We start from the raw sequence: 23,391 nt of genomic DNA on the forward strand, positions 1-23,391 counted from the left end.
TTAGTATTAGTAGGCTATAGGCCTACTATATACTATAGGCCTACTTGTTTTTTATTACAATGATAACAAAACATTGATACAAAACATTGTAAAAAAAAAAAAAAAAATTATTAATTAGGCTGCCTTATAAAGGAAAGATAGTCATCCCACTCCTCTGCATCTACTACTATCATTGCTTGTATTACAGCGTAGCGTCCACGCACATTCTTTTTTGAAATGTTATTTTTTTATCCAAATCCTCATTGAAGAAAAACAAATCACGTTTAAAAAAAATGGCGTCTGAGAAGGGGGCAGAATATTGGCAAAATTATGCTTCAGCGCTTATATTTTTGCACTGATTGGCTATTAACTGTGAGCAGACAGAGTGTCAATCAATGCATTGGCGAATACAGTGAACATAAATGAAAAGAAACGAAGTTGCTTGTCAGGTTTTCCTAACAAGCAACCATATTTTATAAAATAAGCCCAAAAAAAATGCAACCCGCGACCCAGGGATTTTTTCACGCAACTTTACAAAAAAAAGAAGACCAAAGTTGCGTATAATACACAGACTTGGCAACTATGCCCCTCCGGAGCCGTGTGAAACTTTTTTTTTTTTTTTTTTAATGGATGCGCTTTTTATTAAAACTTCTCTTGGACTGATGCAGTGCAACACCCGCTGAGTGGCATCAGACAGCTTGAAACATCAAAGACAATTTTTCAAATAATGCCGACTGGATTCGTCTGAAAGAAGAAAGTCATATACACCTAGGATGAATTCAGGGTGAGTAATTTATGGCCTAATTTTCATTTTTGGGTGGACTAGGCTGTTGATGTTTTACGTTTAAATGTTTGTCTTTTTCTTTTTTTGCCTTAGACCTGACAGCAATTTAAGAGGAGAATGAAAGTGCTGAATGAAATGGAAGAGAAAGATCAGCATGAAAACCATGAATTCACAACTGAAGAAAAATCTTTCAATTGCTCACAGATTAAGAATACTTCCTCCAGAAAAAGAGTTAAAAAAGCGATAGGAGCTAGAAGTTGTTTTATCTGCTTTCAGTGTGGAAAGCTTTTCACTCAAAAAGGAAGCCTTAACAGGCACATGATAATTCACACTGGAGAGAAACTCTACACTCAGTGTGGAAAAAGTTTTGATCAACATAGAAACCTTGAAGTCCACATGAAAGTTCATACAGGAGAAAGGCCTTTTACCTGCCAACAGTGTGGAAAACAATTCAACCAAAAAGTAAACCTTGAATCCCACATGAGAGTACACACTGGAGAAAGGCCTTTCACTTGCCAGCAGTGTGGAAAACGTTTCACTCAAAAAGGAAGCCTTAACAGGCACATGAGAATACACACTGGAGAGAAACCTTACTCATGCCCTCAGTGTGGAGTAAGTTTCACACAAAAAGCGGTTCTCAATAGGCACATGAGAAATCATACTAGGGAAAAGCCTTACACATGCCTTCAGTGCGGAAAGTGTTTTGATCAAAGTGAAAAGCTTGAAGCACACATGAGAATTCACACTGGAGAAAGCCCTTTCACCTGCCAACAGTGTGGAAAACACTTCAATCAAAACACAAACCTTACCGCATATGAGAATTCACACTGGAGAGAAGCCTTACACATGCCTTCAGTGTGGAAGGAGCTTTCATCAACATGTAAATCTTAAAGTACACATGAGAATTCACAATCGTGAAAAACTTTATTCATGCCTGCAGTGCGGAAACAGTTTTGCTCAAGAGGGAAACCTTAACGTCCACATGAAAATTCATACAGAAGAAAACCCTTTTACCTGTCAACAGTGTGGAAAAAGTTTCAACCGAAAAGGAAACCTTAAGTACCACATGAGAATTCACACTGGAGAAAACCCTTCCACCAGCCAACAGTGTGGAGTAAGTTTCACACAAAAAGGGATTCTCAGTATGGACATGAAAATTCACACTGGAAGAGAAGCCTTACATGCATGCCCTCAGTGTGGAAAGGGTTTTCATCAACATAGAAACCTTAAACTCCACATGAAAGGTTCTCAGGGAGAAAGGCCTTTTACCTGCCAACAGTGTGGAAAACACTTCAATCAAAAAGTAAACCTTAAATATCACATGAGAGTACACACTGGAGAAAACCATTTCACCTGCCATCAGTGTGGAGTAAGTTTCACACAAAAAGCGGTTCTCAATAAGCACATGAGAAATCATACTAGAGAAAAGCCTTACACATGCCTTCAGTGTGGAAAGAGTTTTGATCAAAGTGAAAAGCTTGAAGTACACATGAGAATTCACACTGGAGAAAGCCCTTTCACCTGCCAACAGTGTGGAAAACACTTCAGTCAAAAAACAAACCTTACCAGGCATATGAGAATTCACACTGGAGAGAAGTCCTACACATGTCTGCAGTGTGGAAAGAGCTTTTATCAACATGTAAACCTTAAAGTACACATGAAAATTCACAATCGTGAAAAACCTTATTCATGCCGGCAGTGTGGGAAGAGTTTTGCTCAACAGGGAAACCTTAACGTCCACATGAAAATACATACAGAAGAAAACCCTTTCAACTGTCAACAGTGTGGAAAAAGTTTCAACCGAAAAGGAAACCTTAAGTACCACATGAGAATTCACACTGGAGAAAAGCCTTACTCATGCCCTCAGTGTGGAGTAAGTTTCACACAAAAAGCGGTTCTCAATAGGCACATGAGAAATCATACTAGGAAAAAGCCTTACACATGCCTTCAGTGCGGAAAGTGTTTTGATCAAAATGAAAAGCTTGAAGAACACATGAGAATTCACACTGGAGAAAACCCTTCCACCAGCCAACAGTGTGGAGTAAGTTTTACTCAAAATGGGATTCTCAATAGGCACATGAAAATTAAGACTGTGGAGAAGCCTTACATATGCCCTCAGTGTGGAAAGGGTTTTCATCAACATAGAAACCGTGAAGTCCACATGAAAATTCATTCAGGAGAAAGCCATTTTATCTGCCAACAGTGTGGAAAAAGATTCAAACGAAAAGGAAACCTTAAGGACCACATGAGAATTCACACTAGAGAAAGCCCTTTCACTTGCCTTCAGTGTGGAAAAAGTTTCAATCAAAAAGCACACTTTAACAGTCACACGAGAGCCCACACTGGAGAGAAGCCTTACACATGCCCTCAGTGTGGAAAGAAGTTTCATCATCAAGGAAACTTTAAAGTCCATGTGAAAATTCATACAGGTGAAAGCCCTTTTACCTGCCATCAATGTGGAAAAAGTTTTAACCGAAAAGGAAACCTTAATGACCACATGAGAGTACACACTGGAGAAAGTCCTTTCACATGCCCTCAGTGTGGAAAGAGTTTCACTCAAAGAGGAAGCCTTAACAGGCACATGAGAGCTCACACGGGAGGGGAAGTCATACACATGCCCTAAGTGTGGAAAGTGTTTCATTCAGCATGGAAACCTTAAAGTCCATGTGAGAGCTCATACCGGAGAGAGCCCATTCAACTGTCAATAGTGTGGAAAAGTTTTAACCGAAAAGGAAATCTTAATAACCACACAAGAATTTAAAAATGAAGAGAAGCCTTTTACCTGCCAACAGTGCATCCTAGGTGTATATGACTTTTTTCTTTCTGATGAATCCAGTCAGAGTTTTATTAAAAATTGTTCTGGCTATTTCAATCTCTGTCATTGCAGTCAGCGGGTGTTGCAGTTGAACAGTCCACAAGTCGTCTTAAGCTCAATCATTGAGAATACACTTAAGAAAATATCATTAAAGACAGGAAGCTAGTGAATCTTTTTTTTTTGGTTCCGGGGGATTAATAAAGGCCTTCCAAAGCGAAGCGATACGTTTGTGTAAGAAAAACAACCATATTCACAGCTTAATAAACCTTGATCTCTAACTTCCGCTAAATGTCGTATGCATGTTCACGAGAGAGTGGTGTTCAGTGGATAACGTAGGATGTAGGCAAACGTGGTGATGAATGTGGAAGCACAGAGGAGAGAGCAAAACAAAACACCAGTCACGAATTAGTAGTACAAAACAAGGATTCATATAGAAAAATGTTGGAGGATTTCAATATAAGCCAAGTGGACACTGGTTTTTCCTTTGCTGTATGCTACACCTACGTCACACATCATCCGCTGGACACCACTCTTTCATGAACTTGCAGTTGACAGTTAGCGAAAATTAGAGATGAAGGTTTAATAAGTTGTGAATATGGATATTTTTCATACACAAACGCTTCGCTTTGGATTTTGCGATCACTGAATATAACTCCCCAATTTTCGTAAAAGCTCGCAAATTTTCCACAGAATTTGGGCTTAGATGGTCCCATGACACAATCGCAATGCGCATTCAGTCAAGGAAAGGTTGTTTCTCAGTTTTAAAAATGGAATGAATGGTCTTGCATTCTCATCATGACCGATGTACAAGAGCTAACATGGAAGGAAACGTGATCATTTACGTGAGAATTCACAGTGCAGAAAGGTATTTCACAGGCCTTCAGAGTGAATAGTTTCATACATCAAAGAGACCTGAAATATTGAGGATAACTAACTGTGGCAGAAGGTTTACAAAAAGGAATTTCTGTAATCAGTTGAACATTCATACTGGAGGTAATTTGTGTAAATGTGAGACCCTATTTTGTGTTCTTTATGATGTCATTACTCATATACACTCACCTAAAGGATTATTAGGAACACCATACTAATACTGTGTTTGACCCCCTTTCACCTTCAGAACTGCCTTAATTCTACGTGGCATTGATTCAACAAGGTGCTGAAAGCATTCTTTAGAAATGTTGGCCCATATTGATAGGATAGCATCTTGCAGTTGATGGAGATTTGTGGGATGCACATCCAGGGCACGAAGCTCCCCTTCCACCACATCCCAAAGATGCTCTATTGGGTTGAGATCTGGTGACTGTGGGGACCATTTTAGTACAGTGAACTCATTGTCATGTTCAAGAAACCAATTTGAAATGATTCGAGCTTTGAAATGATTCGAGGGGCCTAAAGTGTGCCAAGAAAACATCCCCACACCATTACACCACCACCACCAGCCTGCACAGTGGTAACAAGGCATGATGGATCCATGTTCTCATTCTGTTTACGCCAAATTCTGACTCTACCATCTGAATGTCTCAACAGAAATCGAGACTCATCAGACCAGGCAACATTTTTTCCAGTCTTCAACTGTCCAATTCTGGTGAGCTCGTGCAAATTGTAGCTTCTTTTTTCTTATTTGTAGTGGAGATGAATGGTACCCCCGGTGTGGTCTTCTGCTGTTGTAGCCCATCCGCCTCAAGGTTGTGCGTGTTGTAGCTTCACAAATGCTTTGCTGCATACCTCGGTTGTAACCAGTGGTTATTTCAGTCAAAGTTGCTCTTCTATCAGCTTGAATCAGTCGGCCCATTCTCCTCTGACCTCTGGCATCAACAAGGCATTTTCGCCCACAGGACTGCCGCATACTGGATGTCTTTCCCTTTTTTTTTATAATAAAGAAAATATAGAATTGGAAAAACAATTCTGGCTACTATGGGTTCATCTTTAAAATGTAAAAAATAAAAAAATGAATTAAACAACACAATACAACTTAAGAATTTTGTCATTTAATTAAAAAACAACCCCTAATTCACAACATTCATTTCCAATATGTTGCTGGTTTTCGTCCAAGTCAGCAAGTAATTGACCAATTACCCCTCCCCCTTGTCTTTGAAGTATATTTCCTACATTATTTCTTTTATCCTTTTTTTTTTTTGTTCAGTCATTTAACAAAATGACTATATAATTATAAAATGCTATAGACTGCAAATAAGATATTAACACACACAAAATCCATATATACACAAACACACATGGGTGATGCCACCACCCATCTTGCCATCAGATGGGTGGTGGCAAGATGGCCGCCGCTGCATGTGCAGGTGCTGCAGGCAGAAGTAAAATTCGAACAAAACCTGAAATCTACCGCACAGATACAGGGAAAATGATTGTGGAAGATGAGTTTTTAAACTTTCTTTCTATTAAGATCAAAACTGTGAAACAGGACGAGATTGTTTTGATGGCTGTGGACCATTTTGGATCAGAATGGATTACAAACTCCACCAAACTGCTATTTGAACTGTGCCCAGGTACTACTCGCAAGCTTGTGGCTCATACTGGGCCGCAAAAAGATTCAAAGAATGTTAGGAATTGCCTTAGGCTTCTCAATGAAGCTGGTGAAAATGTTCCTCGGTTTGTTTCTCACCATCTTGATGAACTACCACCTGTGACTTTTAACAGCCTTGATGTTTCCTGTTTGCTTGGGAAGATGTCCGGTAGCCAAGGCATATGGTTATTATAATAATTTAATAATTAAATATTTTCTATAATAAATAATATAATAATTTCGTAATTCAAAATAAAATATTATAATGAATACATCTCTGATAATCCCGGGTTGCTATGGTCACGCAGGTTTGTTTACGCATTAAACTCGTGGCCACGAGAAAAACATGTCGTTCCCTCAACATAACATCTCGAGGCCACGACATAAGGAGGTCATCGTGAAACATTGAGATGATGTAAATGAAACTTCATAATGTTTCACCTGATTATACATTTAGTCAAGAATTATATTTTGGAAAAAGTCTAACTAGTAAAATGTGTACAAGTTATATGAAAATTAATACAAGTAGATTAATAATAAAGAGGACTAACTCATGTTTATCTCTGCTGGGTCAAGCCTTCGTTCATCTTTCTGAGGTGATCTAAATCTTATTCCTCTCAGCACGAGGTGAACAGTAACATAAGGATCAGCGCAGACCAAGGCTGCAGACAGCACTCCTTGTTTGTTTTCTTTATTTTATAAATGTACAAAGTTTTGTTGTTATCAAGTGTGTATACAAATAAAAGTAGACCCTTTACAGATTTGATTGATGTATTGCTCTTATCTGTACAGTTCTTTTCTGGGTTATCAGGAGAAGATGCCTCAACATGCGTATCCGCGTTTGTCGACTCCAGAGGGATAACAAAGAATTACAAAACTGTAGAATCCTGTCTGGTGCTCTCTCGTGTTTTCTTTGTTGTATTTTGTAATTGTTTCTATGTTCTTCCTGTCAGGTTTGTGTCTTTTGAGTTATTTGATTGCCGGTGAGTTATCCTGGTCAGTGGTTATTGGACGCTTAGCTAGCGGTCCGTTTATAACAACTCTTCTGCTATCCAGAAGTGAGCTGGTGTGACTTTGTGCCGTTCCAGACTCTGAGTCAGCCACCAGACCAAAGACCTCAGTCAGTGTTTCTAGAAGTTGTTTCATACCTACGTGGTCTACGTAGGAGAGAACTGCTCTTGTGTTTGAAACTATTCTCTCAGTTTTTGTTAAGAGTAGGTAGGTAAGGTTCTTAGTACTGTTATTTCATTTATTTGTCTTGTTAGGTTAACTATATTGATATATTTTTTCTTGGGCCTTGGGGTTCTCTGAAGCCCAGTGCCACTCAATGACTGTTTTTCCTCATCTCTTAAATGAATATAAACCATCAGTTTACGGTGTTTTCGTTTGTTTCATTCTTGGTCTGACGGCTTGATGAGAGTCTCTATTATCCAGAAGGACCAATTCTGCCTTTTGAAAACTACTGCATTATAGGTCCTTTTACAGCCTATAGCTTATCTGAAATAATCTACATGTGTGAAAAATAATTTACACATGAGAAAAAAAGCAAAACTGTAAACAGTTTATTTGTTTACACTCACGATCAAATACAATACTGTGCTTTAATTTGAAGTATTAATAAAAACAGGATGCTTTTTTTTTTTAAGCTCTCTTGGTTCTTTTTAATACATTTCCTCTGACTGTAATATGAACATTTTAATCCAGGATAAAGTTATCAGTGACACAAATGCTTTGCAGTTGATTTTTATGAATTGTGAGCACTTCACACTTACATTTAGAGACAAACTAGAAGCGTTTGAAAAAAAAAGTTACTTAGTATTGATAGCTTTAGGAATCTGCTAGCCGGTTTTTTTTTTAAATTATTATTATTATTATTATTATGTGAATTTTCGTGGTTCTTGTGGACAAGACCTTTATTCTGGTCTGTCGACGTGACGTCATAAGGCTGCGCCGCGCTCCTGTCGTCTGTGATCTGAGGAAAGGTTTGTGTTTTCATTCATTTAACGCATTTAAATCATTAACTATTGTTTATGTTAACATCGTGATACTTTGAAACGAAAGAACGTTATCTGGTGTAAATTAAGCGCATGCACGGACGAGTAAGAGTGAAGTTGCGTCTCGTTTCGCTTCCTATAAATCGTGACTCAGTTCAGTAATAATTCCGTCTCTGGCAAGCAGTGATGCAGAAAAGGAGCTTTACATGTATAATGTGTAAATAAATCTGAACTCTGTATATAAAGCCAGGTTGAAGCCTGTTTTTGGTCACCACTCTGATTTAGTTTGCGTGTGTTTTTCTTTAATGTTGTTAATTATTCTCTTCTTGATCACGACAGAGTGTCATGGCGTTTATTAAAGAGGAAAGTGAAGACTTCAGGATCGAAGAGGTTTTCAGTGTCAAACTAGAAGATTTCCAGGAGCAAACAGGTCGGTTTTCATTCTTATTAAACCACTTCAGCTCTGCTTTTGGAGAATTATTCATATCTGAATCTAAAAGAGCGCCCTACCCACATACACTGGAGAAGAATGATAAAAATGGTCTCAACTTACAGAAAACCCTCTGAATTTTAGCACAGAGGTGGAATATTAAATATATGTTATTGTACACAATTTTATAATAAATACAGATAAAAAGTCAGATTTGTATTAATTTTTCAATCAAGTGTTTTTAGATAACGTAATTTAGGACCCGTTTGGATTCTTTCCCTGCTGGTGGATTCTTTTGAATCATCTCTATGCCAGTAAAAAGATCATTTTTTAAAAATGTTTTTATATTCTTCTTCACAAAAGTTATTTATTTTCTGAAACCTCCCATTTTCATCCATAAGTTATTCAAAGTGCAAAAACAAGCGTATTAGCTGTAAAACACTGCTTTTACTGTGTTACACTTGACAAGAGAATGATCCAACTCTTTATCACCTATCTTGACCCATGTTGTGTATTATAGACTCAAGCTAAACGAGGGTAAGTAGCTGTTCTTGCATTTTATTATGCACGATAATAAACTCCAAGAAAAAACAAATGTATAAAGAGAAATGTGCAAAAAGTAGTGCAAAAACACAATATACAAATCTAATATGTAAAATAACTTTAAACAGCTCGCAACTATAAAAAAAGTAAAGTTGCTATTGAAAAAAATAAAAAATCGAGGCCAACTTTTAGTTTTTGTACGTTGCTTTGTCAATAGTTTTCATCGGTTGCAAACTTTCAAGAGTGTCCATCAGTGTGCCATTTTCTAAAACAGTTTCTAGATGGCACCAAGCACAAGGGTACACTGCACTTTGTACAGTACATGGCAGTCTTCATTTTGAGGCCTGAAAGTTTGCACAAAGCACAAACTCTCCTCCCTCTTGCGGCATCTGACCCAAAGTACTCTGGACAGCATGTGGATGGCTCTGGGACGTCTGAGGTGCTGGACTGTGTGGCCAGCTCAGACACAAGTCTCTCTTGAAATTCTTTCTGGCTCAGAGGACTTTTGTTCTGAGCTCTGGAGAGATGCTGGTGGAGAATGAAACTGTTTACCACTATATATATATATATATGATTCCAGTCATCTTATATTTGTAAAATGACACAGCTTCTTAAATCTTAGCGTCTTAATCATTCAGTCAAGCATTATATTATGATATTAAGCACTATTTAATGATAGAACTTTAGTGATTATAACTAAAACTTGGTAACCATGTATGAATGCATATTTGTCATTTGAACTGAACTTAAGACTGGTGGGGATGCTTAAGATATTGTTGCTCATTCAGGGTTTCTGCAAAAAAAATAAAATAAAATAATTATTATTAAAAGATAACACTACTACTAATTCTACTGTACTAACAATATACAATGCACTACGGACTGATGAGCTGCTGGGTTCATGAATATTAGTCACGTTGTCTGCGTTCGGTCGAACTGATTTGCTGAAATCAAAACAGGGACGGTAATAGATGAGCGCCAGCCAATGAAATTGCATTAGCTCCGCACACTACCGGAGAAACCAGCATATCTTCTGCTTGTTCTAAAAAGCTGAATAATTCTAAATGAACTCCATTATTTTGACAGGAAAATACAACAAAGAATATAGTTTACATGTAGCGTGTTGATTCAACGTGGTAAGACTTTCTCTCTTTTTGCATGTGTGAGAAACAGCGCTATCAGCAAAGCGACTGCGAGTCGTGCGCCTTCACAGAGTTTACAGTTTGGCAGATACAGGTGCGATGTGTGTCCACTGAGATGAATTGAAAAAGTACAGATTGCTTGATGGAGAGCGAAACTGTGGAGCGCTCAGTCAGTGTTCAGCGAGTGAAAATGTATCTCTGCTAATCTTATAATAGTCTCGAAAACACACTGGCGAGTAAAATCTAAGAATTTATTAGCCATTAACTAACGATAGACATCATTTAGTCACACTGAGTAAAATTTGGTCGCATATGCGACTAGAGTCATTTTGTGGTTTTGTGCAGGACAGTATAGTACCCAATTAGGGCATCTGACAGGTCCACACCTCCCATATATTTTCAAAGTGCAAAAACAAGCGTATTAGCTGTAAAACACTACTTTTACTGTGTTACACTTGACAAAAGAATGATCCAACTCTTTATCACCTATCTTGACCCATGTTGTGTATTATTTACTCAAGCAAAAAGGGTAAATAGCAGTTCTTATATTTTATTATGCACGATAATAAACTCCAAGAAAAAACAAATGTATAAAGAGAAATGTGCAAAAAGTAGTGCAAAAACACAATATACAAATCTAGTATGTAAAATAACTTTAAACAGCTCGCAACTATAAAAAAAAAGTCGTTGCTATTGAAAAAAATAAAAAATGGAGGCCAACTTTTAGTTTTTGTTCGTTGCTTTGTCAATAGTTTTCATCGGTTGCAAACTTTTAAGAGTGTCATTTTCTAAAACAGTTTCTAGATGGCACCAAGCACAGGGGTACACTGCACTTTGTACAGTCTTCATTTTGAGGCCTGAAAGTTTGCACAAAGCACAAACTCTCCTCCCTCTTGCGGCATCTGACCCAAAGTACTCTGGACAGCATGTCTATTACAGTCCTTCACTGCTGCTGGAATCGGGATTCTGCGTCTTTCCCATTCACTCTCTGGATTCTTGACACGCCGCGGGACTGTATCACCATTATATGCCTTGTGCATTGTCGAACACACTGTATGTGCGTGCCAAAAAATACATGAGCACATGCTTAGCAAAAGCACCTTTTATTATTTGAATCATAGTGTGCATGTGTGCATGGTTTGTACTACTATTTTTTGCACACACATGAATTTGTTACAAAAATAATCTCAAATAAACATGCAAAATAATATTAGCACATGTATGTGCGTGCCAAAAAATAAATGAGCACATGCTTAGCAAAAGCCCCTTTTATTATTTGAATCATAGCGTGCATGGTTTGTCCTAATATTTTTTGCACGCACATGTATTTGCTACAAATATAATCTCAAATAAACATGCAACAGACATGCACAAATACATGTGTGTGCCCAAAAGAAATGAGCACATGCTTAGCAAAAGCACTCATGATTATTTGAATTATCGCGTGCGTGTGCATTATGTTGTGACCATATATTTTTGCACGCACATGTAATTCTGTATGTCCGTTGCATGTATAATTGCATGCATTTGCTCATGAAATGCACAAATACAACGTTTATAAGTTCGAAATGTGCACTTACTCAAACTCAGGATCTTCTCCAGCGTCGTGAGCAGCTTTGCTGATCGAGTCGAAGCTATCATTGCTGCAAGTTTCAGTGTCACTCAGATGATCAAGCTCCTCCAAAACCGCCTCCACACCAACAAAAACCTTTCTTGAAGCCATTGTCCAAAGACTAATCACTCCAACCAGTTATGAAAAGCACACAATAACTCGGAAAAAAAAAAACACTGTCCAAACTCTCTGACTACTCACAATCAACTCCTAACACATGTGCAATTGATGAACGCAGCCGCGTGAATTTGTGCTTAGTAGCCACACCTCCTCAACTTTAGAACCTCAGATCTCAGGCTCTGAATGGACTAGAGTCATGATCCACATGTCTATGGATAGCTATGATCGTCAGCTTTCTTGGCTGCATTGCATGTTTTGATCTGCACATCTGAGACATATTACAGTGTCGTTTGGCCATGCATGCTCACAGACATGTGAAAATAGTCTCATTTTGAAGAAAACAACCGAAAGAATTAGCTGATATACCGTTTAGGGCTAGTAGCTACACATGGAAGTAGTGATCGGAGCAGGAATATGACTCATGTGCTCGCTTGTTCAGAGGAGTCATTTCCATCTTTATGAATCTTTTGATAATTATGTTAATTTAAAGTGTATAATCGGTAAAATAAACTGCATATTGATATTCTTGAGAGTGACAGCTTTCATTAGAAATGTGACTTGTCTATGTTTGGTGAGTTTGTGTGATATAAATATGAAATTTATTATTATTTATATGATTTTCTCAAGGTTGGGGGGGGGTCAAATTCAGACCTTATAATGTTCTTTCATGTAACATAAATGCAAAATTGATTAGGTTTTTATGGAAGCTGAGGTTCTGAGCTTTTAAAATATACCATATATGTCTAGTTTTGTGCTCCACAGCTTATAGATTTTTTTAACATAATTATGATGATGCAATATTGGGTCACACGTGGGTCAACTGAGGCCGCAGAGTTGAAGTGGTTAAAATGTCATCATGAAAGTCTAGCGGTGTATGATCCTCAGTCATTTAGTGTGTGATGCCCAGCAAAGTGGGTAAGCATATGATGCCTAGTTTTTTAAAAAAAATTTATTTTAAAAGTGTATTCCAGTTTAGAGAAGTTAAACACATTTTACCAGACAGATTCCCTGAACACATCTACCTATGCAATCTTGATCATATTCTTTAATTAGAAAATTATTGTATTGTAACCAAAGATAAGTTACATTTAGTAATTTAGCAGATGCTTTTATCCAAGGTGACTTACAAATGAGGACAATGAAAGCAATCAAAATCAACAAAAGGGCAATGATATACAAGTGCTATAACAAGTCTCAGTTAGCTTAAATGCAGTACACATAGCAAGGGCTTTTAAATACTATAATAAATAAAAAGAAAACAGAATAGAAAAAGAATAGAGCAAGGTAGTGTTAGAGGTCTTTTTTTTATAATTGTATAATAAATGAAAAAAAAACATAGAATTCAAAAAGATTAGAGAAGAGTTTTTTAAAGAATAGAATTAGAATAGTGAGTACTAAAGTTAGAGAGTCAAATAAAGATGGAAGAGATGTGTTTTTAGCCGATTCTTGAAGATGGCTAAAGGTGGGCGTACACGGTGCGAATTCGGATGGTCGGAGGATCGTATGTCCACGCACACGTCACGAGTGAGTTTATCTAAAAATCGTACGGACGAGGTGGTATACGACACGATATTACGACCTGCCAATTTCCGAAGCAATCGCACGAAGTTGATAGGCGCATTCAACTTGAAGCAGCGCTGCACAGAATGATCACTGTATGACATCAAAGTACCGCGAGAGCGATAAGAGAGCACACGGATCCAATTCATTCGAATCGCTCTCGCGGTACTTTAATGTCACACAGTGATCATTCTGTGCAGTGCTGCTTCAAGTCGAACGCGCCTAATATAACTGCTCTTCCTCTCTCATAACTGCATATAAAATATTGATACGAGCCGTGACTGTTTCCCACACATACAGGTTATTTTTCAGCGAAACCGGGACGTCTGGTCACCTTAGTGTGTGTGTGTTCTTGTATATGGTTTATGGGGTCACATATGTCTATAATGACATGGGTATTACAACGTAAACATGGTTTATGAGGACACTTCCTATGCCCTCTTAAACCAAATGGCTTAAAAAAAATACCAAACGGTGTTTAATTGAAATTTTAAACATGCATTTTTTCCGTGATGGATATAGGTATGGGGATAGAATATACAGTTTGTACAGTATAGAAAACCGTTACGTCTAAACTACATATTCGTGTGTGTGTGTGTGAGAGAGAGAGAGAGAGAGAGAGAATTAAAAAGCATGGTACACACTGCTAGAAACATCATACAGCGCTCGCTGTTCCTGCCAGAGTTCAGCGAGTTTTTCATCTTGGTCAGTAGTCCACGTTCGCTGTGGCGCTGCCGTCTTCGTCTTTCTTCTGTGGTTTTCCTAGTTCGTGATTGGTCAACTTCAGATAGATAAACAAATCGGCTCGTTCAACCGCACACATGTCACGAATTCAAACCGATAGCTCACGAACTTTTTAGACATGTTTAAAAATGATCGGGAGGTCGGGAAGTGCTCGTAAGGCACTCTGCTCGGCTCGTAATTCCTCGCACATGATACGAGCCGCGACCATACGAGCATACACGATTTCCACACGATGGAAAAAAATCGCATGCGAACTCGTACGACAGCAAAAATCGCACCGTGTACGCCCGCCTTAAGGACTCAGCTGCTCTGATTGAGTTGGGCAGGTCATTCCACCAGGAGCAATATTTAACTTAATAGTCTGTAAAAGTGACTTTGTGCTTCTTTGGGATGGCACAATCAAGCGACGTTCACTTGCAGAACGCAAACTTCTAGATGGCACATAACTCTGAAGTAATGAATTTAGGTAAAGGGGTGCAGAGCCAGTGGTGGTTTTGTATGCAAACATCAATTCCTTGAATTTTATGCTAGCAGCTATTGGTAGCCAGAGCAAATTTATAAACAGAGGTGTGACATGTATTCTTTCAGCTCATTAAAAATGAATCTTGCTGCCGTGTTCTGGATTAATTGTAAAGGTTTGATAGAACTGCCAAGAGAGCATTGCATTAGTCCAGCCTGGACAGAACAAGAGCTTGAACAAGGAGTTGTGCAGCATGTCCTGAAAGAAAGATCTTCTTGATGTTGAATAAAGCAAATTTGCAGGAACGGACAGTTTTAGCAATGTGGTCTGAGAAAGTTAGCTGATCATCAGTCATAACTCCAAGGTTTCTGGCTGTTTTTCGAAGGAGTTATGGTTGATGTGCCTAACTTTATGGTGAAATTGTGATGAAACGATGGGTTTACTGGAACCACAAGCAGTTCTGTTTGGCAAGGTTGAGTTGAAGGTGATGGTCCTTCATCCAGCAAGAAATGTCTGGTAGACAAGCTGAGATGCGAGCAGCTACCATCGGATCATCAGGATGGAATGAGAGGTAGAGTTGAGTGTCATTGGCATAGCAGTGATATGAAAAGCCAAGTTTCTGAATGACAGAACCTAGTGATGCCATGTAGACAGAGAAGAGAAGTGGTCCAAGAACTGAGCCCTGAGGCACCCCAGTAGCTAGATGTTGCGACTTGGACACCTCACCTCTCCAAGATACACTGAAGGACCTATCTGAGAGGTAAGACTCAAACCACTGGCGTGCGGTTCCTGAGATGCCCTTTGTCAGTAGGGTTGACAGGAGGATCTGGTGATTAACCGTGTCAAAAGCAGCAGATAGATCAAGCAAGATAAGTATTGAAGATTTTGATTCCGCTCTTGCCAGTCTTAGGGCTTCAACAACTGAAAGCAAGGCAGTCTCAGTTGAATGTTCACTTCTGAAGCCAGATTGGTTGCTGTCAAGGAGGTTGTTCTGTGTGAGAAAGGCAGAGACTTGGTTGAACGGCTCATTCAAAAGATTTACAATGAAAGGAAGAAGGGAAATGGGTCTGTAGTTCTCTAAAAGAGATGGGTTGAGGGTGTGTTTCTTAAGTAGTGGAGTTATACAAGCCTGTCTAAATGTTGAGGAAAAAACACCAGTGTGGAGGAAGTTATGAGGAACTTATTTGATTACCAAATCTTTAATTCATCACATGACGTATGCAAAAACTAGGGCCTTATACGTTTTGTTTCCTAGTTTTTGCTGTCATGTATTACTCATGTTGTTTATGTTGTACTTGTTTAAAATATATTTGATATGTTTTTTTTGTTTTTTACCTTAGACCTGACAGCATTTAAAGAGGAGAATGAAGTGCTGAATGAAATGGAAGAGAAAGATCAGTATGAGAGCCATCGTGATTTCATTATTGAAGAAAAATCTTTTAATTGCTCACAGACTAAAAAGACTTCCTCACGAAAAAGAGTTAAAAAAGGGATAGGAACTAGAAGTTGTTTAACCTGCTTTCAGTGTGGAAAGCTTTTCACTCAAAAAGGAAGCCTTAACAGGCACATGAGAATTCACACTGGAGAGAAACCTTACTCATGCCCTCAGTGTGGAAAGTGTTTCATACAGCATGGAAATCTTAAAGTCCACATGAGAAGTCACACTGGAGAGAAACCCTACAAGTGCCTGCAGTGTGGAAAATGTTTTGATCAATATGGAAACTTCAAAATCCACATGAAAATTCATACAGGTGAAAGCCTTTTTACGTGTCAACAGTGTGGAGTAAGTTTCAGAAAGAAATGGATTCTCAACAGGCATATGAGAATTCACACTGGAGAGAAGCCTTACACATGCCTTCAGTGTGGAAAGAGTTTTCATCAACATGGAAACCTTAAACTCCACATGAGTATTCATACAGGAGAAAGGCCTTTTACCTGCCAACAGTGTGGAAAGAGTTTTGATCAAAATGAAAAGCTTCAAGTACACATGAGAATTCACGTTGGAGAAAACCCTTTCACTTGTCAACAGTGTGGAGAAAGTTTCAGAAAGAAATGGATTCTCAACAGGCATATGAGAATTCACACTGGAGAGAAGCCTTACACATGCCATCAGTGTGGAAAGAGTTTTCATCAACATGGTAACCTTAAACTCCACATGAGTATTCATACAGGAGAAAGGCCTTTTACCTGCCAACAGTGTGGAAAGCATTTCAAACGAAAAGGAAGCCTTAATTATCACATGAGAATTCACTCCAGGGAGGAAAAGCCTTACATATGCCATCAGTGTGGAAAGAGTTTCGATCAAAATGAAAAGCTTGAAGAACACATGACAATTCACACTGGAGAAAACCCTTTCACCAGCCAACAGTGTGGAGTAAGTTTCACTCAAAAAGGGATTCTCAATATGGACATGAAAATTCAGACTGGGGAGAAGCCTTACACATGCCCTCAGTGTGGAAAGGGTTTTCATCAACATAGAAACCTTAAACTCCACATGAAAGTTCATACAGGAGAAAGACCTTTTACCTGCCAACAGTGTGGAAAACGTTTCAAACGAAAAGGAAACCTTAATTATCACATGAGTGTACACACTGGAGAAAACCATTTCACCTGCCAGCAGTGTGGACTAAGTTTCACTCAAAAAGGAAGCCTTAACAGGCATATGCGGATCCACACTGGAGAGAAACCTTACTCATGCCCTCGGTGTGGAAAGTGTTTCGATCAGCATGGAAATCTTAAAGTCCACATGAGAATTCACACTGGTGAGAAACCATACACATGTCCCCAGTGTGGAAAAAGTTTTGATCAACATGGAAACTTTAAAATCCACATGAAAATTCATACAGCAGAAAGGCCTTTTACCTGCCAACAGTGTGGAAAGCATTTCAAACGAAAAGGAAGCCTTAATTATCACATGAGAATTCACTCCAGGGAGGAAAAGCCTTACACATGCCATCAGTGTGGAAAGAGTTTCGATCAAAATGAAAAGCTTGAAGAACACATGAGAATTCACACCAGAGAAAACCCTTTCACCAGCCAACAGTGTGGAGTAAGTTTCACTCAAAAAGGGATTCTCAGTATGGACATGAAAATTCAGACTGTGGAGAAGCCTTACACATGCCCTCAGTGTGGAAAGGGTTTTCATCAACATAGAAACCTTAAACTCCACATGAAAGTTCATACAGGAGAAAGGCTTTTACCTGCCAACAGTGTGGAAAACGTTTCAAACGAAAAGGAAACCTTAATTATCACATGAGTGTACACACTGGAGAAAACCATTTCACTTGCCAGCAGTGTGGACTAAGTTTCACTCAAAAAGGAAGCCTTAACAGGCATATGCGGATACACACTGGAGAGAAACCTTACTCATGCCCTCGGTGTGGAAAGAGTTTCGATCAGCATGGAAATCTTAAAGTCCACATGAGAATTCACACTGGAGAAAAGCCTTACAAGTGTACTCAGTGTGGAAAGAGTTTTGATCAACATGGAAACCTTAAAGTCCATATGAGAGTTCACACTGGAGAGAGCCCTTTCAACTGTCAACAGTGTGGGAAAAGATTCAACCGAAAAGGAAACCTTAATTATCACATGAGAATTCATACTGGAGAGAAGCCTTTCATCTGCAAACAGTGTGGAAAGGGCTTCACTCAAAAAGAGATTCTCAACAGACACATGAAAATTCACACTGAAGTTCAGATGAGAAATCATACTGAAGAGACCCCTTTATCTGCCAACAGTGTGGAACTTTCGGCAGAAGTTAAGTTTGAAAATGAATCCATATCTTGCTAATGAATACTCAGAACAGTTAGAAGCCATTTACATGTGATTAGTGTGGAGTTTCAGATTAAATGTTACCCTTAAGCTCACTCCTTGAGTATTCACTTAAGAGAGAATGTCATCAAATTGTTTCCTCTCTGTGAAACTCCTACCACTTTGGAGTCATTTAATAACGCTCATCTGACAGAAGTCTTAAATGTCATTTCACTCGAAAAGCCTTGCAGAAACAAAGCAAATCTTGAGGTTCACACTGGAGATAAACCTTTCATTTTCCCCCAGTGTTGGAAGAGTTTCAACCTTAAAGGAAATGTTAACATTCACATGAGACTTCACATTAAAGAAAGAAAGTATTTCACGTCTTTAGTGTGAGGAGTTATATCAAAGAGCCCTGAAATGTGGAGTGCTACTCAAGTGTGGCAAAAGGTTTACAAAAAAAGAGCAATTTCAGTAATCAGTTGTGCATTCATTCTGGAGGAAGACAATATTAGATGTGAGAAATGTGAGACCCTATTTGTGTTATTTGTGATGTCATTACTAATGAAAATACACATTGTTAGTTATTTATATTTAAAAATGTGTTTTCACTAGTTGTTACACCCCACGTTTGGGACCAGTTTAAGACTTGCAAAATGAAAAAAATTTTTTTGCAATGGCCAGGGGAAAAAGATAAACAAGAATGAATATGAACACATTTTTACATTCAGGGCATAATATTATTTGTTTTTGTTTTATATTTTGATCACCATACTATGTATTTACAGTTGCAATCAGAAATATTCAACCCCCTCAACTCAAAATACATTATAGTGATATCGATGAACAATCATGACAATAAATGACAAAAAAACTTTATAAAAAAATTATTTATTGATACACATTTAAAGGGTTAGTTCACCCAAATATTAAAATTATGTTATTAATGACTCACCCTCATGCCGTTACAAACCCGTAAGACCTCCGTTCATCTTCTGAACACAGTTTAAGATAATTTAGATTTAGTCCGAGAGCTTTCTGTCCCTCCGTTGAAAATGTATGTACGGTATACTGTCCATGTCCAGAAAGGTAATAAAAACATCATCAAAGTAGTCCATGTGACATCAGAGGGTCCGTTAGAATTTGTTGAAGCATCGAAAATACATTTTGCTCCAAAAATAACAAAAATTATGACTTTATTCAGGATTGTCTTCTCTTCCGGGTCTGTTGTGAACGCGACCGCTGTGACTGTTGACATACGATACTGCTGACGTGTTTTCTGGTGCGCCCAATAACAAAGATAACACGTCAGCAGCGTCACTGCAGTGTTGTGAACGCGCTCACAACAGACCCCGAAGAGAAGAAAATGTTGAATAAAGTCGTAATTTTTGTTACTTTTGGACCAAAACGTATTTTCGATGCTTCAACAAATTCTAACGGACCCTCTGATGTCACATGGACTACTTTGATGATGTTTTTATTACCTTCCTGGACCTGGACAGTATACCGTACATACATTTTCAAAGGATGGACAGAAAGCTCTCGGACTAAATCTAAAATATCTTAAACTGTGTTCAGAAGATGAACGGAGATCTTACGGAGTCATTAATGACATAATTTTAATATTTGGGTGAACTAACCCTTTAAGTTAATTTGACAACAGAAGTTAACTTAACTTTGAAGTTCAAATGAAAAATGTAAAAATGTTAACAAGTGCATATTCAGTATTGTTCAGCCCTCAGCTTCAGTACTTTGTGGAGCATCCTTTAGCTTTTATAACTTCTAACAAATGTTTTCGATAAGTGCTGACAAGCTTCTTACACCTCACGATCAGAATCTTTGCCCATTCTTCACGTGCAAAACCTCTAACTTAGTAATGCTTGATGCCTCTGTGCTGCAACTACACTCTTTAAAGTGCCCCTATTATGCCATTTCCAGTATTGCCTTTACTGCAGTGTGTAATGTAGCTGTATATGAATGTAAACGATCTGCAAAGTTGTAAAGCTGAAAGTACACGATAAATAAAGTTGTGTCCCAATATAAAGAATTGGCTCTGTACAGCTGAAACAAGTCGTTAGTAATTCGAATCCCATTTCCGTGATGACTACACAACAGGGGGTTACACATTTGCATGCCAGAAATACTGCTGGTTTATGTCAAACCAAAACTCTGAAGTCTTATTCAAATTCCTCCTGGCATATTCTAGTGGATTTTTGATGTTCCGAGTGCGTCTTGGAGTCCAGCCATGAAGTCATTGTTTATTCAGTGAATATCTTATAGTTGCTCCTGAAGGAATTGTTCCAGTCTTCATTAGCTCATCCTGTAGGTGTCTTGTAGTCACACAGGGGTTTTTCTTAGTTATCCTGACTAATGCCGCTTTTCCACTGCATGGTACGACTTGGCTCGGCTTGCGTTTCCACAGCAGTTTAGTACCGCAGTAGAGTGGGTGGGATTATTCATGTCGTTGTGAAAAAACTTTTTCATTCCGCATCACCCTGTCAAGCTCTCGCTGGATCCACTCCTCTCAACGAGGGGAAAGTCTGTACTTCCTCAACAGACAACGAAACAGTAATTTTTTTGGTTGTTAAAAAAGGTGTGCTCGTTCAAAACAGTTGCATACCCAGTAGAAATCCCCCCAAAAGTGAACCGTACCATGCAGTGGAAAAGCGCCATAAGTTGTTATGGGCCCTTGATAACATGTTGGGCTTTCTTCCATGGCCAGGCATGTTTGCAGCTGTTCCATAAGTTTTAAATTTCGTTATAATGCTCCCAACGGTGTCTCTTAAAATGTATTTTTGTTTTTAAATCTTCTTATACCCAAGGCCCTACAGGTGTGATGAAATAATCTCCTCTCTCAGGTTTTGTGGAAGCTCCTTTGTCTTTCCCATGATTGCAAATCGCCTTAAATACCTTCATGTGTGGGGTTTATATATGCATCAACACTGAAGCAAGTCAAGGTTTATTATACAACTCCCAAAGGCTTAATCTTGTTTCAGCTCCACTTTAGGCCGTAAAAACTGTCAGGAAACTTTAAAAACAACATTATATATTGAATATTTATGATTGCAACTGTGCATGTTGTTGTGCATATCCTGTGTGTGAGTGGGTCTCGCTCACTCTTTTTTTTTTCCCCATTCTCTTATGTTGAGAATTGTAAATACATGCCACAATTTTGCTTGGAACTTTTGTGTAAGCTTGTCTTCTTTCCTTTATTACTTTTCTCATAATTAATTCTTCCCCAACCCTAAACTGGGAATAGGATGTTACAATTGGGGGCTTGTCTATTAACAACAATTGGAAACTTATCCTACATTTTATTGATAACGAGGGGTGGGCTTACCAAGTTTTTGTTATTCAGAGGTAAGTGTGTTTGCTTGCATGGAGGTCATGTTGGTGAGATATGGATTTGGATTTAGTAATGTTTAAACTATGTTCTGTTGTAGTAGTGTTTAATTATCATTTTCATTTAAAACACATTGTATTTTATCACATTTGAAAGTGTAGATACTAAGCCATGGGGGTCCAAACTTGGTGATGGAGGGCCACTGTCCTGCAGAGTTTAGCTCCAACCTGCCCCAAAACACATGTCTGAAAGTTTCTAATATGCCTAGTAAGACCTTGATTAGCTGCTTCAGGTGTGTTTAATTGGGGTTGAAGTTAAACTCTGCAGGACAGTGACCCTCCAGGACCAAGTCTGTACACCCCTGTGCTAAGCTAAACTAGAGTTACAGTCTTAAAGAGCTAGACTCTTACAAATAATTCACAACTATCATAACATTTAAAACTGCAAGTCTGAAAGGAGACATTTCCACCAGTATAGTTGTTTCCCAGTAAGAGACTGTTGTGACTTAATGGCCATTTCTTACTACCAGTTGAAAAGGACTGGAAACTATCAGATTCTAAAGGGGTCACGGACTGCCTTGGTTTTTTGTTTGTACTGTTCTCTAAGGGTCACTTATAATGTTATCAATATTTTTAAATGAAAAAAACGTCTTTTAGTTTAAAGCTTTCTGAAAATCCTGTAAATGAATCTGCAAATGATGTCTTAATTAAAAATAAAGTTAATTCACCCTTTCCTATGTTAGGATCAGAAGGAAGGCAATGAAAAGACTTCTTCCACAACTTTCCACTGCATAGCATCTTGTCTTCAGAGTCAACTTAATAATTTGTGTTCGCCTCTATTTTTAATTATTTACACTACATGCGAATCTGTGGTCGGGGCTAAGCAGGCAGTAATGTAGAAGCAGGAGCTGATCTTCTTCTGCCTTAGCCACACTACTACCTCATAGAGTAGAACATCCACAAGCTTGCAGGATGTTTTTATAGTACAATGACCTCTTGTATGTCAAAAGATCAAGGTAATTTTGTTTTCTCAGTGCATGACTCCTTTAAATTTACTCTTCAAGAACTAGAGTTTTGAAGAGTTACAGGAGTTAGTTCTACAGGAGCATTTCAAAAATTGTATTCCTGAAAATGTTGTTTACCTAAATGAACAAAGAGTTACAAGACAATAGGATGTGGCTGTCCTCGTCATTGAGTTTCTCACTGTACTGTTTTCAGGTAAGTAACAAAACTCCTTCAGTAAATCTTAGTGCACATCACATGCACATCTAGGGATTGGAATGGCCACAATGACATGCCTTTAGATGCTTACTGATTCCAGAATAAGTTCTTCAGCATATATCAATTTGACAAATGACACCTTAAAGGTGCAGTAGGAGATCTTGGAAAATGCTAACATTAGCTTGATAGAACTGAAAGTGAATGTCCCACACTCCCTGCAAATCACCGTCCAAAGCCCCGCCCCCTGAACGCATAGATGCTCACAGACCAGAATACCAGAGACAACATTACTACAATAGGCTACATCAGCGGTTCCCAATTCCAGCCCATGTTCTGAAGTGAAGTAAACTTCAACAGATTCCCCTGCT

General features: G+C 38.4%; 2 protein-coding genes across 5 annotated transcripts in view; both read left to right on the forward strand.

Annotated features, from left to right (window-relative positions):
* Positions 1–23,391, forward strand: part of LOC109093470 (gastrula zinc finger protein XlCGF57.1-like) — a 52,722-nt gene that overhangs the window by 15,428 nt on the left and 13,903 nt on the right. The window contains exons 1-3 of one of the 4 annotated variants that reach the window (XM_042722831.1): positions 8,014–8,087; positions 8,439–8,529; positions 16,051–19,441. In XM_042722831.1, coding sequence (XP_042578765.1) covers positions 8,445–8,529; positions 16,051–17,966 — 2,001 coding nt within the window. In that variant the 5' untranslated portion in view covers positions 8,014–8,087; positions 8,439–8,444 and the 3' untranslated portion in view covers positions 17,967–19,441. Of the gene's footprint in view, positions 1–8,013; positions 8,088–8,438; positions 8,530–16,050; positions 19,442–23,391 lie in introns of those variants that run through there. The other 3 variants (XM_042722832.1, XR_006154651.1, XM_042722833.1) reach the window with 3 other exon arrangements.
* On the forward strand, positions 1,830–4,749 carry LOC122137104 (gastrula zinc finger protein XlCGF26.1-like). Its single transcript, XM_042722587.1, has one exon. The coding sequence runs from the start codon at positions 1,830–1,832 to the stop codon at positions 3,384–3,386; it is 1,557 nt and encodes a 518-aa protein (XP_042578521.1). The 3' UTR covers positions 3,387–4,749.

This window comes from Cyprinus carpio, chromosome B4 (assembly GCF_018340385.1).
Source record: "Cyprinus carpio isolate SPL01 chromosome B4, ASM1834038v1, whole genome shotgun sequence".
In the NCBI taxonomy this organism is placed as follows: Eukaryota; Metazoa; Chordata; class Actinopteri; order Cypriniformes; family Cyprinidae; genus Cyprinus; species Cyprinus carpio.

What these genes read in the sequence shown, in the direction of transcription:
- LOC122137104 (XM_042722587.1), top strand. Translation starts at nt 1,830, where the DNA reads ATGAGAATTCACACTGGAGAAAACCCTTCCACCAGCCAACAGTGTGGA.